The sequence below is a fragment of the Delphinus delphis genome, chromosome 19, assembly GCF_949987515.2.
Source record: "Delphinus delphis chromosome 19, mDelDel1.2, whole genome shotgun sequence".
NCBI lineage: Eukaryota > Metazoa > Chordata > Mammalia > Artiodactyla > Delphinidae > Delphinus > Delphinus delphis.
The window spans coordinates 6,679,550-6,694,009 of record NC_082701.1 but is presented as its reverse complement, the minus strand read 5'-3'; the positions used below and the strand labels follow the sequence as shown (position 1 = coordinate 6,694,009).

Genomic DNA, 14,460 nt, shown 5'->3' with positions numbered 1-14,460 from the left:
TCTGAGCGCTGGGGACTGGTGGACGGAGACGGCAGGGAGCAGAGAGAAGGGGCTTCTCCTAGTCCCAGAAGAGGGAAGTCTTCTGATCATTATGTCTCTTGATGCAAAAGCCAAGCAAATTCATTGACTTCTCTCCAGCAAATGTTTTCGGCTTCACTAATACCACAAGGAGGGTAAGAAAGAGCTTGGAGTGTGGGGAGGGAGTGGGGTGGAGCTGGAAGAAAGTGACAAAGAAGCTCCAAGTCGGGGAGAGCACGCTGGAGGCCGCCTGGCAGCCAAACCAGGTTCCTTCCCCCTTTACGAATGGAGGCTAAACGCCTCAAAAAGGGGGCAAATCAAAATCCTCGATTCCCTGCTTGGAGCGGAGCCGGGCAGCCACTGTAGTCTCTGGAGCTCCCAGGAATGGATCTAGCGGCTCTGGGGAAGTGCAGAGCCCGCCCCGCCCACCACTAGGACGAGGCCACCAAGAGCCAGTCTTCCTAGAATCAGAGTCGGAGCTTGAAAGAACCTCAGGAACATCTAGCATTAGAATCTCATTCTACAGGGCTTCCCTGGTGACGCAGTGGTTAAGAATCCGCCTGCCAATGCAGGGGACACGTGTTCGAGCCCTGGTCCGGGAAGATCCCACATGCCGCGGAGCAACTAAGCCCGTGCGTCACAACTCCTGAGTCCGTGCGCCACAGCTACTGAAGTCCACCTGCCTAGAGCCCGTGCTCCGCAACAAGAGAAGCCACTGCAATGAGAAGCCCGCACGCTGCAAGGAAGAGTAGCCCCCTCTTGCCGCAATTAGAGAAAGCCCGCACGCAGCAACGAAGACCCAATGCAGCAAAAAATAAATGTTTAAAAAAAGAACCTCGTTCTACGATTGTTAAACTGAGGCCCGTGGGAGAAGAGCCTGGACCAGGAATTCCAGACTCTCCATGTCTCGGAGCCTTCCTACAAGAGACACAGCCAGCCACCAGGCGCCTCTGAAAGTCCTGGTTTCATGTTTCCAACATAAAGGTTTCTTGTTACCTCTCTCTCCTCTACTCTGCACGTTAGCAGGAAATCAGTTAGGACTGCTTCTAACCGACTCTCCACGAGGACTGTGTTTCAAGGCATCCACGCCTCCTTGTGTAGTAAAGGGTTCCTGGAAACAGCTCTGCGAGGCGGATGCATTTTCCCAGAGGAGCCTGGTGATGACCTGGGGATGTGTTTCTAACCAAGAACTTGGCTCTCGCAGGAGCAGCTCAGGCCCCTGCTCTCTCAGCTCCTCCCATATCCGGTGTTGATGCGATTGCTGTTACACCCTTTGTAAATCTCCGGAGAGGAATCTCTTAGCTTTTTAATTGCCTCCAATACTTAGCCAGGCCTTGTGTAAAAGTACTAAAAAGAATTTGCTTAGCTGGATGGCTGTGCTCTAGAACCATTTGGAAAGCAAAGATGTGGAGGCTGTCCAAAGGAGACCCAGCCCCTAAGGCTGGTTAGGTCATGAAGAATAAAATAAGGCTTTTGTTTTAGGGCAGCTCAGGCAAGAGGCGGGAGCAAACAGCAGATGAGGGGAAGGGACAGAGCATCACTAATGTTCAGAAGCCACAGGTGCTAACCTTGAACTAGACCTGAACAGGGGTGGAAGCTGGGGATGGGGGCTCCAGAGGACGCTCTCAGTCGCCCACATTGAAATAGATACTGTGCAGCGGTCACCACGCTTACCCCAGTTTTCCATAAAATCATCTTAAACGTAAGTCCCGGTTGATACATACATTCTGACTTATTTCACCACAGTCATTCTCAAAGTGCCCCATTAGGCCCTTCGGCGTACATGGCCCCAGGTCAGTTCCACTCAGAGAGAATGGCAGGGTCAAAACGGATACCTAACTTTCCACGACAGAAAGATCTAGGAGGCTCAGGCAATGACTGTCCCTCACGTCACAGGATAATCAGATGCCCCTGTACTGGGTCACAAGTCACAACCAGTCCTTAGAGTTGGCAGTTTCTTTGTGGTCACTTGGGAGAAAGGTGCTTTTGCACGTGAGAGAAAAAAAATCTGGTGGGAAGCTGCATTGGTGACATCTGGAAAGGCAGGGGCTGGATGGGTGGAAGGGGAGGAACAAGGAGCGCTGTCCAGGGCTGGGGGGCCTCATGAGCTCCCCCTGGTCGGGGCCCGGCCATCTCCTACCTCGGGGAAGGGAGAGCCCTGGATGGGGAGGTCTCTGGCCAGAGGCCACCAGAAGCATTTTCTCTGGGTCAGTTCAGCCTGGGATGAGGCTTTCTCATAAAGGGGAAATGAGCCCAGAGTAAACTGTGCAGCGTTGTGGTAAAGACTCTGACCTTTGCTAATGGCTTGAAGGGGAGGCAACAAAGGGGGGCGGAAGGGGGGGTGGCGGGAGGGGCATCCAAAGAGCGGACACCTGCTCTTCAGGGCTCCTGTGTCCATTGCTCCCCAGCACTGCCTCCGTGCCAGGCGCCCTGCCCTGGGTGCGCAAGGACGTGTACGCCATGAGTGGGTGTCACCCTTCGGCTGGGAGCCCCCCAAAGCCGGGACTGCCTCCTCCTTTCTTGGTTGTCCCCAGAGTGACCTTCACCAGACCCTGTGCGTGGAGGGAGGGCAGCCGGTCCCTGGTCAGCTGGCCTGTGTCCAGTGCCTTCACCTGGGATGGGGTTTGGGTGATGGGGAGGCAGGGGAGACGTAAATGAAACCCCAAAGGCTCGATGACACAGGTATGAACCTGCATACCTGACATGGCAAAGGTGGGGTGGCGCCCCGCAGCCCACATCACTCAGGCTGGAGGCATCTCTGAGCTTGCTAAGCAGCTGCCCCTGGGGAGAGGCAAAGAGGCTGCCGTCTCCCCTACGCCCTGCACCTCTGGGGCTGAGAATGCAGGTGCAGGGAACCCTGTCCCAGAAACCCGGGCAGGTGAGGAACCCATAAGCCACCAGCACTTCACCTAGCGCCAGCCACAGAGGATGCTGGTCCCGGAGGAGCCCCTTGCTGTGTGCGGGGTGGGAGGCCAGGTCCAGCCTCCTGCGCTGAGATCTCGGCACATCACTGCCTCTCCCTGGGGCTCAGCGCCTGCCTGTACAAGCAGGCTGTACCACACGCCCACCGCTCGGCCCCCACCAGCTCTCATGTCCTAGGGATTTCAGTCATTAAGGCTTAAGACCTTCTGGTGCCACTTCCCAGCCCAAGCCCCAAGACGCTGGCTTGGATGAAGGAAGCTGGGGCAGCCCCATCACCCCTCCCCGGGGCCCCTCACCGGTAGTACTCCACGTAGCCAGTCTGGTTGACCAGTTTGGTCAGTTCCTCGGTGACCTCTGTCCACACGGGCACCCCTGCCAACTGCACGATGATGTTACCCGCCATCTGCTGCATGAACTTCAGCGTCTGGAGGTAATCGCCCCGGGTGGCAAAGATCTCACTGAGCCGGGCCAGGTGCTGCTCGAGGTCGACCTTCATCTTCTGGGTGGTTCCAGACACCTGGGGAGGGGCGGGGCTTCTGAGTCTGGCCTCGGGTGGGAGGAAGCCAGAGAGGTAAACACTCTGCCTCAAACTCTGGAGGAGAAGAGCTTGGCCTTGAATGAGTGCCCCACGGGCGCCACCCCCAGCCCTGAAGAGTCATGAGGCTGTGGTCCAGACGGAGGATGGACAACAGAGGCTCCCACTACCTGCCCAGCCCATGGGTCCCTCCACCCAGGGGACAGGCTCGATCTGGCCCTAACCAGGACCTGGGCTCCAAGACACAGTGCTTTCCTAGAAAGACAGACCCAGATGGGGAAACAAACAAGAGAAGCCATTTTTCTTCCTTGAAGATTCTCTTCAAAGTTTAAACACCTTGGGTGATGAATTCTTTTGGGGGGTGAGGAATAAAACGTTTAAACTGAAGAGTCCCTCTGTTGCTACCTGACCTTTTGTTCCCACAATAGGCTTTCTCAGCGTCTCACAAGAGAAAGGCTTTGTTGTAGAGCAAAGGACAGCCCACAGCGTCCTGAACCCCCCGAGTGAGGGCAGAACAATGGAACTTTGAAATAATACAGGCAGACGGGATCCTGCCTCCGAGCAGCCGGGACACGTGACAGGAGGAGGAAATCGGCGCCTTCTCTGTGCTTGTCCACCCGCCCCCCCCCCCCCCCACGTTTGTCCTGCCTGGAGCTGAGCAGAGCCTGAAGGAAGCATCTTTCTGCTCAGAGGTAGAGAGGGAAGGTCAGTGGAAGTGACTCTCCTGGGCCTGCAAACAAGGACCACAAGAATTAGAAAGGTGCCTCTCGATAGCCCAGATGCAGGGTCCCGGCAGGGGCTGGAGACCCAGCCTGGGAACCCCAAGCACCTCCCTGCCAAGCCCGTTCTGAGCCTGGGTGTCAGCACGAGGGGAAGAAGGGCTTCGTTGCTCTGAAACTGTAATGCTATACCAACAAGCACAACTGGTTGGAAGCGGGGAGTGTGCGCTATTCCTCCAGGCAGACGTCAGCTCCCCCTGGTCTGGAAGGAAGAGAAAAATGACCTAGAATGGGAGTTCCCTGGCGGTCCAGTGGTTAGGACTCTGCGCTTTCACTGCCGAGGGCCGTGGGTTCAATCCCTGGTCGGGGAACTAAGATTCCACAAGCCTTGTGGTACTGCCAAAAAAAAAAAAGACCCAGAAGAAGGTTTAGGAGTGTCCAATGGGGAGAGCTCTGCAGAGAGGTGATCAGACCCCACTCCTGGCAGCAAACGCTGTTTCTCCGCATCAGGGGGGACTTGACAGCAACTTTGTGGCCTTTCACATCTGCGCTAGGCTAGGAGTTCCTGGTTCCAGAAAAGAGAATGGCCCCCTTTGTTGCATTTTATGTTTTTCAGTGTCAGCGGCTTGTTCCTTTTCCCGGCTTGTTGCTGGTTCTTACAAGCTGGCTAAGGACTGAGAGATACCAAAGTGCAGAGATGCTGGGCATGTACAAATGAATTCAATAACTAAACCTCACCCTAATAAACGTTCCTTTTCAATTCAATAAGATCAACGGACAAGTGCTTTGCAGCCATTGATCCAAAGGCACTCAATAAATGTTCACATTGGGAGCAAGACCTGTACTGTGTGATATTTTCATATTCCTATATGATACCCAGCACACTGTAGATCACAGGGCCATTAAAAATGCTCTGTAGGGGGCTTCCCTGGTGGCGCAGTGGTTGGGAGTCCGTCTGCCCATGCAGGGGACGCGGGTTCGTGCCCCGGTCCGGGAAGATCCCACATGCCGCGGAGCAACTGGGCCCGTAAGCCACAACTCCTGAGCCTGCGCGTCTGGAGCCTGTGCTCCGCAACGAGACAGGCTGCGATAGTGAGAGGCCCGCGCACCGCTATGAAGAGTGGCCCCCGCTCGCCATAACTAGAGGAAGCCCGCGCAGAAACGAAGACCCAACACAGCCAAAAAAAAAGTGCTCTGTAAACTTTTCCTGTAAGATGACTTTTTTTCCCCTTCCATAGCTCTATATGTTTAACTTCTCTATTTCTTAAATTCCTCCTTGGAAAGAAAACCCGAAAGCCAGGCCCTCTCTTTCCTCCTGATGTCTTCCCATAGGAGACGAAACAAAATAGAAAAAATTAAAATCACAGTGTTGACCTACTTACACCCCCGGCTTCCCCACTGCACCTCCAGTCCTTAGAGGTTCAGCACAGAGCTCCCCACAGGGAGATGGCGATGGGCACACTCAGAGGTGGACCAGGCACTCCCACGGGGAATCGGGAGGGCCGGCTCAGCTCCCCAGGCTGGGGTGGGGTTAGGGGCGAGCTAGCAGGTGGTAGAGGAAGCTGCTGCCCCAGAGGATGGAGCCGTGGTTCTCCAGCTGTGGCCCCTGGACCTGTTATCAGCTGGGAACTCGTTATAAATGCAGATTCTCAGCCTGGTCCCAGACCTACAGAATTGGAAAGTCTGGGGTGGGCCCCCGCCATCTGTGTTTATCAAGCCCTCCAGGGGATTCTGTTGCAAGCGCCAGTTTGAAAATCTCTGAGACGGAGGAAGCTCCCTCCTGGAGGGGGAGTTGATGAGGTTTTCTAGACAGGCAGGGGATGAAGGGCCCGGAGATGAAGGGTGGAGGCTTGGCAGGCCGGGGGCGGGGCCCCCATCTCAGAGCCTTGAAGGGAAAGGCTAAGACCAGACCCCTGGGTTCCAGTGCTCGCTCTAACACAAACCAGCTCCCTACCCTGCAGCAGCAACACGACCTCTCTGTGCCCAGTTCCTTCCCCAGGGCTGCCCACAGGCCTGATGCCAATGCAAAGGGGACCCCAGAGGAGCCTCAGTGGCCACCAGAACATGGGGCTCAAACTCGAGCCAGCTGAGCTCCCAGGGGCCGTAGAGCCCAAGGCCCTGGTTTTAAGCCGAGACCCCAGGGGGTTAGAGGTGTGCAAGGTGCCCTGAGTGAGTCACTGGGCCCAGATCGGGGGCGCTGGATCCAGAGAAAGGACCCACCTGGCCCTCCCAAATGACCCTTTGTGACCCCCCAAATCAGAGTGTGCAGCTGATGCAGGACCCTCCCGCCACCCACCGAGGCCCAGGGCTCCCTCAGGGAGGAAGGGCGCAGGCCTGGGGCTTCTGGTCTGGGAAGCGGAGCCTGGGAGGGCCCACCTCGCTCTGGCCCAGGTCTTAGTCGCCTGACTTGTCTCCTGAGTGCCGCCGCCCCCCAGTCCAAGCCTCCTCTCTCTTTCGTGGTGATTACGGTAACACACACAATTACAGTAATTATAATAACGGCACCATTAGCATAGGGTCCCCCCTCCCAATGTGGAGCGCTTTTTGTAGATTACCAGGCACTTTCATGGACATTATCTCATCTAACGTCATTTATGTGATATTCGGCCTTCACCCCCCTCCAATCTGGGGAGCCCTCTAAGATCTGCTGCCTCCCCTGGAGCCCTTGGGACTGGGAGTGTTGGGTGCCCACCCGAGGCCCAAACCAGCCCCATAGGCCCAGCCAAGGATGCAGGTCAACACAGGAGGTGGCCATCAGGACCCAAGCAGCTCCTGGCCGGCTGGACCATCACCAGAGCCTGGGACGCCTGCCTTCACTTTTCAGAAATGGTGGAGAGAGGATGAGGGGCTGACCGCCAGAGACACACGGAACCCTTCCCTTCAGGAACACGGGGGCATTTAGAGACCTGGGGTCTGATGCACAATGTCCACCCCTGACCCTGGGGAGCGCTCAGCTGGGGTGGATGGACCCAACCTGGGGGCCTCGGGTCCAGCTCATCTACGGCGGATAAGGACATGAAAAGCTTGAATCTTCCCATCAGGGCGGCTCTGGGACTTTCTTCCTCAGCCCTGCGGAGCCACGGGTCATTCCTTACAATGGTCACAAGTCAGCCAGTGAAGGTCATGGCTCTGGGGCTTCCCGGGGAAGGGATTCTCCTTCAGGGGCTGGTTCTTCCTCCAGTGGTTCTGTGCTGGTGGGTGGAGCCCCTTCCCCACCAGGGCAGAGGGGAAGGCGGGGGTCCCCAGGGAGTGAGCTCCCCCCAGGCCCCACCCGGTGCTGGTCAGGCGGCGTTCGGCCCCTCAGCTCCCCCATCCCAGCCGCCCCATCCTCACCCCATTAGAGCTGCTCCAGCCCAGTGTCCAGGCAGCTCTCAGTCCCCAGGGATGGGTCCCAGTGGACACAGGGGGTGGTTGGATGAGCTCAGCAGGAGAGCTGGGCCCCTGCTCTGGTGTGTGACCCTCGGCTCCCCAGAAGGACCCTCTCTGCGGCCAGAGCCACGGCACCCAGCACCCAGCCGTACCCCCGAGGAGCAGCACAGCTGTCTCTTTAAGGGAGTCCCTCCTGGGAGGAGCCGGGCTGGGGGATTAAGGCCTGAGAGGAGCTTAAGGGAGAGGAGGGGCACTGAGGTCGAATCCTCCTGAAGCCGCACCAGGAGGAAGTGAGGTCCACAGGCTCCGGTCGGGGCTGGCTTGCACGGCTGAGGCCGCCTGACACAACTGCTCATTTGCTGAGGTCACCCCTCTACTGGGGAACTGGCCCAGAGGTGATGGCGGACAGGACTGGCATTTCTGAAAACTGCCCCGGAGCCTGGCTCCCAGGGCGCCAGGGGCTGCTGGGAAATCAGCTGGAAAGAGCCAGTGCTTCCAGAGAGAAAGTGACAAGCGCTGGGGGCCATGGGCTACCTTTTTTTGAAGACCCTGACTCTCCCCGCCCTCGAGGCTCAGCAAGTGGACCTCTTCCTTGGGCAAAAACTCCTTCCTCTCCTCTGGCCAGCCCAGCACATCCTTCACCCTTAGCCCCCAGCTGGAGTCACGGCGCCTGGAAACCAGAGCCCGGAGGACACCTTGCGGGGTTTGGGGCTCTTCACTTGTTTTTGAAGAGTGTTGACATCTCCTGGACGCCACCCACCATACTCTACACCCAGCACTGAAAGTGAACACAGAAAACACCGCGGGGCCGACTGTCCACATTCAGGGGCCTCTTGAATAAATGGCACTGTGCTCAGCTCTGCTGAAGATGGACGGGCTCTGATCCCACAGCCGTCCCGGCCCCCAGGACCCCGCAGCCTTTCTCCTTCGGTCCTCACTCCTACCCCTGCCCCCTGTGCCCCCCGCCCCCCAGCCTAGGGAGCAGAAATCGCCGGTTGGCTCCTGGCAGGACCAACTGGCAGCCCCAAGGGGAGTCCGGGCCCCCTTGGAGCCGAGCTGGCTGGGCTCTGACTGGGGCTCTCGTTCCCACCACGCCGACCTCACCGGCTGCCCGAGACCTTACCAGCACGTCGATCCCAGAGAAGGTGTGGTTGGCATTGTCCAGGGAGTAGATCAGCTGGTACACCCCGTCGTTGGCCTCGCTGTTTCCATAGAAACCAACGCCCACCGCAGCACTAGAGGCAAGACCCCAAAGTTAGAGGTGACACCCAGAGGAGAAATTTTGTTAGTATACTATTTTTTTAGCGCCGTTTAGACTTCATAACGAAACTGAATGGAAAGTACAGCAATTTCCCATATACCCTGTGGCGCCTCAGACGCCCAGACAGCCTCCCCAGCCGTCAACAGCCCCCGCCAGAATGGGACAATTGTTACAACTGATGAACCTACGTGGACACGTCCTTATCACCCAAAGTCCACAGTTTACATTAGGGTCACTCTTGGTGTCGTAGCACAATCTTCTGGGTTTGGACAAATGTATCCGCCATTATAGTTTCATACAGAGTAATATCACTGCCCTTAAAGTCCTCTGTGCTCTGCCCGTCCATCCCTCCCTCACTCCTAACCCCTGCCAACCACTGATCTTTTTACTGTCTCCATGGTTTTGCCTTTTCCAGAGCGTCATATGGTTGGAATCCTACAGTACGTAGCCTTTTCAGACGGGCTTCTTTCACTTAGTAATATGTATTTAAGATTCCTCCATGTTTTTTCATGGCTTGATAGCTCGTTTTTCTTTTTTTAAGCGCTGAATAATATTCCATTGTTTGGATGAAGACAATTTAGCCATTCACCTACTGAAGGGCTTCTCAGTTGTTTCTAGGTTTTGGCAATTACGATGAAAGCGCCTTTAAGCATCCATGAGAGCACGTTTTTGACTTTAGCTGAGGAACTCTTTCCTGGGTAGGGGAGAGGGGGTGGTCTAGAGTTCTGGCAGATGGGCTGGCCGGGGGAGGGAGGAAGGTTCTGGGGCAGCGGTCTCTGGCCTGGCCAACTAGCTCTGCAGCACATTTCATTCAGCCAAAAAGAAAATACTCCTGTTCTCCAGTCCCGGGGCTCTGAAGGGTGGAAGATTGCTGGCCGGGCCCTAGGGATTTTGATGCTACAGTAGGTCCGGGAGGGGCTCAGGAACTCGTACCTTTGCCAGCTCCCCAGGTGACTCTGACACACGTGGGCTTGGGGACCACTGAGGTCTCATGAAATCACACTCACCTCTCCCAAACCCTCCAAGGGTTGGGGATGCCCCCTCCATTCTCTATCCTTTCACCTCCACTTCCCCACACCACACATGAGGCATCTGTCCTGCTGAAATGTTTGGGCTTCTAGAAAGTCCCTTCTTAGTTTGAGTTAGGTTGAGCTGAAGCCTACCACCTTAAATCACGTACCTGCTGGCTCCTGGCTGTCCTCGGGGCCAGACTGGAATAAGCTTCCGATTCTGCAAGGCACCCTGTCAGACATCTGAATGGGGCTCCGCGTCACCCTTTCTCTGCTCTACGAGTCAGATGTGTCCTCCAGGCCCCGGTCTACGTCACCCTCTGGTTCAACTCTCTCTACTCATGTCATGTCACCCTTAAACGTGGCCTCTGAGTGAAGCACCCAAGCCCAGCTGGTCCCTCCAGCTCCGAGCACAGGGGGCTAATGCCCTGGGGTCCTCCCTCCCTGTCACTGACCTTGTGGTCCATGAATATCCCTGGATTTCTCCCCAGGAACTGCCGCTAAGCGCAGGCGTTCCTTCTTCCTCTAGTGCCGTATTGCTTTTTGTTTTGTTTTAACTAAAAGAGGAACTTTAAATCCATCCCTGTGAAATTTCATCTAGTTGGTTTTAGTCCAACATTCCAGCCTGAACAAATCATGCGAAGTCTTGCCTCTGTCACTGATCATACTTTCTCTGACTCATAACCCTGGGGGGTCCTCTCAAGATTCATTAAACAGCCTCCTTGAGTTTTCATCCAAAACGCTGATTTTGCGGGGGAAAGATGAAGACACATGTGCAAACGCTTTGTACCCTTTTTCTTTAAACAGGGCAGAACCTGGGATGGAATCCCCTGGGAGACTGTTCTAGAAACCTCCTTCCAGGGTGCCCTTGACCCCCAATTCAGTGTTTCTCAGAAAGCGGTCCATGGACCACAGGACAGAATCACCTGTTAAAAGCGTAGGTGGGGGGGGGGGGGGCGGGGGCGGGGGGCACACCGCACCCATTTGTTACCAGTATGGTCTGAGAATGTGCATTTTAAAACAAGGTTCCTATCTGCTTCACGTGTCTGACGCACGCACGCATGCACGCACCAGCTACAGTTTGGTGAACCCATGAGTAAATCAGTATTCTTTGCATTCAACCAGAATTGTTCAACCAGGTTTGAATCCACTTAACCACACCACCACACAATCCGTAAATACAGCATCCGCAGGGATACTGGGAGGACCTTGGTCAAATGCAGAAATATTCATACATTAAATGTATTGTATTTCTATGAGCTTCTCTTTAGTCACTTCATCTTTTAAATTTCAGTCTGCTCTGAAAAATACCTTTCGGTTGCTCCTTGTGTTTCTAACTTTCTCTGCTAGTTCTCTGTGTCATGAGCCAGTGTTTTCTGGGGACTCGGCCTCAAGCCAATGCTCTCCCATCCTTTTAACTCTCCCTTTCCCTCTTTTCAACGACGGAGGATTCTACTTTTGCGTCTTCTCATGGTCTATGGATTTATCGGAGATGATGGTTCAAGAGGGGCTGTGTAATTGCACCCAGTCTTCGGAGACAAGTCTGTGGTGCTGTCCCTCTCTGGTATAACAGCACCGCTCCCTTAATCAAATGTTAAATCACTCCCAAAGAGAGGTGCACTGCGAATTCTCCTCATGTCCCTTTTGCCTTATTCATTCTTTCTTCTACGGATTCAATCTCCCCTCTTCTCCGGGATCCTTGCTCTCAGAGCTCAGCAAGACCCCCGCCTCCTAATCCCCCCGGCCTCACCTCGTATCCCTTCTCCTTCTGCTTTTGTTGGCCCCCCCTCCCCGCTTCTCTCCCTCAACTCACTCCAGCTGGGCTCCAATCTGAGCACGACTCCAGTGAAGGTAACTGTGGGCCTCCACCGCACTTACTGCCTATCCCCCACCCTGCTGCACCCCTACCCCAGCCCCCTCGCCCGCCCCTCTGCTCCAGCCACACTGGCTTCTCTCAGTGCCTTAAAAGTTTTGTGCACCCCACTCCTGGGCATATACCCGGACGAAACTATAATTCAAAAAGATACACGCACCCCTATACTCATAGCTGCACTAGTCACAATAGTCAAGACACGGAAACAACCTAAATGTCCATCGACAGACGAATGGATAAAGAAGATGTGGTCCATGTACACAATGGAATACTACTCAGCCATAAAAAAGAACGAAATAATGCCACCTGCAGCAACATGGATGGACCTAGAGATGATCATACTAAGTGAAGATAAGTCAGAGAAAGACAAATGCCATACGATATCGCTAATATGTGGAATAATCTAAAATATGACACAAATGAACTTATCTACGAAACAGAAATAGACTCACAAAGAACAGACTTGTGGTTGCCAAGGGGGAGGCGGGGTGGGGGAGGGATGGACTGGGGGCTTGGGGTTAGCAGATGCAAACTATTATATACAGAATGGGTAAACAACAAGGTCCAACTGTGTAGCACAGGGAGCTCTATTCAATGTCCTGGGATAAACCATAATGGAAAAGAATAGGAAAAAGAATAACTGAATCACTTTGTTGTACGGCAGAAATTAATACAACATTGAAAATCAACTATACTTCAATAACATAAATTAAAAAAAAAGCTTTGCTCCCCCTCTCCCCCCGCCCACCACAGGGCCTTTGCACACACTCCAATTCCCTCTGCATGGAAGTATCTCCTTCCAGCTTGCCCCCACCTTTGCCTAGTTCACACCTTCTCATCCTGTTGGTCTTGGTGCCCTTGTCACCCAGTTCACACCCGACTTGAGTGGGCCATCCAACTTCACGCCTATGCCTTGTCTCCAGAATTACCCTTTAATTCGTAAGTACTCAGATCAAACAAGCACATGATCCTCTGTCTCTCCCAACAGACCGAGAGCTACAAGAAGGCAGAACTGGTGGCTGTTTTTCTGATCGCCGGCTCCCTCGTGCCCGGCCCAGGCGACCCGGAGAATTCTGAAGGAGGAGCCGTGCCACATACACTCCCGTTTTGAGTTTTCCTTAAGCGGCAGGTAATGATTACTTATTGGAATTGACCCTCCCAAGTCATTCTTACTGTTCCAAAGTATTCTTCTGTCACTTGCAGTATTTTTTGCAGAAAAATCTGAGTTCATAGGAGAGAGGGCTGCCTGCGTAGCAAGCACTACTGGTCTCTTTGGCCGTCTCCATCCTGTCTCTCCCTGCCCGCCCTGCACACCCTGCTCTCAGGAGGAGGCTGTTTAATACCAGGTACTTTGCAGGAGGCTCCTTTCTGCTGGGAGTCGTGTTTGTCTTTGAACTTGCGACCATGGCTCAACCTCTCTCCTTTAAGTTTATGATTTAAGCCCCGGCCGCGTGTCTCACCCAGCCCTGGTTCCCTTCCACGTGTTTGCTGCTTTGTCACCCCTGCAAAGCTGCTTTGAGTCCTTGCCTATCTTTTGGCTTAGATGCCCTGACACTGCAGGCAGGACGGGACCTTGAACGTGATCTAATGGAGAGGAAAGCCCTGGGGATGAGGTGAGCCGCTAGGGATGAGCCCCATCTGCCTCTTGTCCCGCTGCCGAGACAGTGCCGTGGGTTCTTGGATACAATGGACAATTAGCCATGAGGCATTCCACCCCTTGGGCCGGACCACCCCCCGGAGCATTTCAGGAGGAACTGAGGCTTTTGGAAAAACCTCTGCAGATAAAAAGACAAGAAAAATACAACTGGTGAACACAAGACCCGCATGTGTGTGTACACCGCCTGGGCAGCGTGGCTCTGACACACAGTCAGAAAGCCTCACTTCACCATCCGAAGCAAAGAAGACCCAGCTGATGGCGCTAAGAGCTATTGATCTTGTGAGAAGATGGCACTGATCTGGACTGGAGTCAGACTTTGATCGCAGACCCCGGGCGGCCGCTGGGAGGGGACAGGACGCAGAGAGAGAGCAGCGATGTCGCCGGTCAACTGCTCAGGGAGCTCGCTGCCAGGCTGGAGAGGTCCCCCCGGGGCAGGGGCTAGGGATGCACGGGAGCCTCCCCTCGCCACCCAGGCATCTGATTCCCACTGTTGGGCGAGAAAAGGCACAGCTTTCACCCTGGAGACAGGCCCTCCCACCCAGGTACCCGGAGCTCAGACAGGAGAACGTGGCCAGACAGCTGAGGAGCCACTTGGGGTTTGCTGGCGGCGGGGTGGGGTGGTGCGGGAAGTGGAGGGTGAGGCAAGACCCAGATGGTCAGGCCCACTTTTCTTCCGCTGTGTCCGCCTTGCAGCCTCACACGGAGACCCCCGCCACCCCCCGCCCGAGCGCGCACGCCGGGCCCGGCGCAGAGGGACACTCACCAGCAGACGAGCCCAGCCGCCACGGCCGTCCAGGTGATGCAGCAGGGGTGGCGATGCTTGGTCTGCACCGCACTGCTCTGCAGGGAGCAGCACACACACACCAGGTAAGCCGCGAGGAAGACGAGGTTCAGGCCCAGCCCGATGGCGGCCACCAGCCCCAGGAACAGCAGCGACTGAGGAGGGAGAGGCCTGGGGTCAGCACTCGGTCCCGTGGGTGGCAGGGGTGTCGGGAAGCGCCCTGCCCTCGGGCTGGGTGGGGAGTGGGGGGCAGAGGAGCTCAGGTGTGGGTGGGGGAGGACACGAGACAAGTGGTGGAAGGAGTGACGGCTCGAG

At 55.4% G+C, this 14,460-nt stretch overlaps 1 protein-coding gene across 1 annotated transcript in view; it reads right to left on the bottom strand.

Moving 5' to 3' along the window:
• TTYH2 (tweety family member 2) overlaps nt 1-14,460 on the bottom strand; it is a 39,772-nt gene that overhangs the window by 18,057 nt on the left and 7,255 nt on the right. The window contains exons 2-4 of the mRNA XM_059998355.1: nt 14,128-14,300; nt 8,687-8,798; nt 3,237-3,457 (exon numbers count right to left, since the gene is read on the bottom strand). Coding sequence (XP_059854338.1) covers nt 3,237-3,457; nt 8,687-8,798; nt 14,128-14,300 — 506 coding nt within the window. The remainder of the gene's footprint in view (nt 1-3,236; nt 3,458-8,686; nt 8,799-14,127; nt 14,301-14,460) is intronic.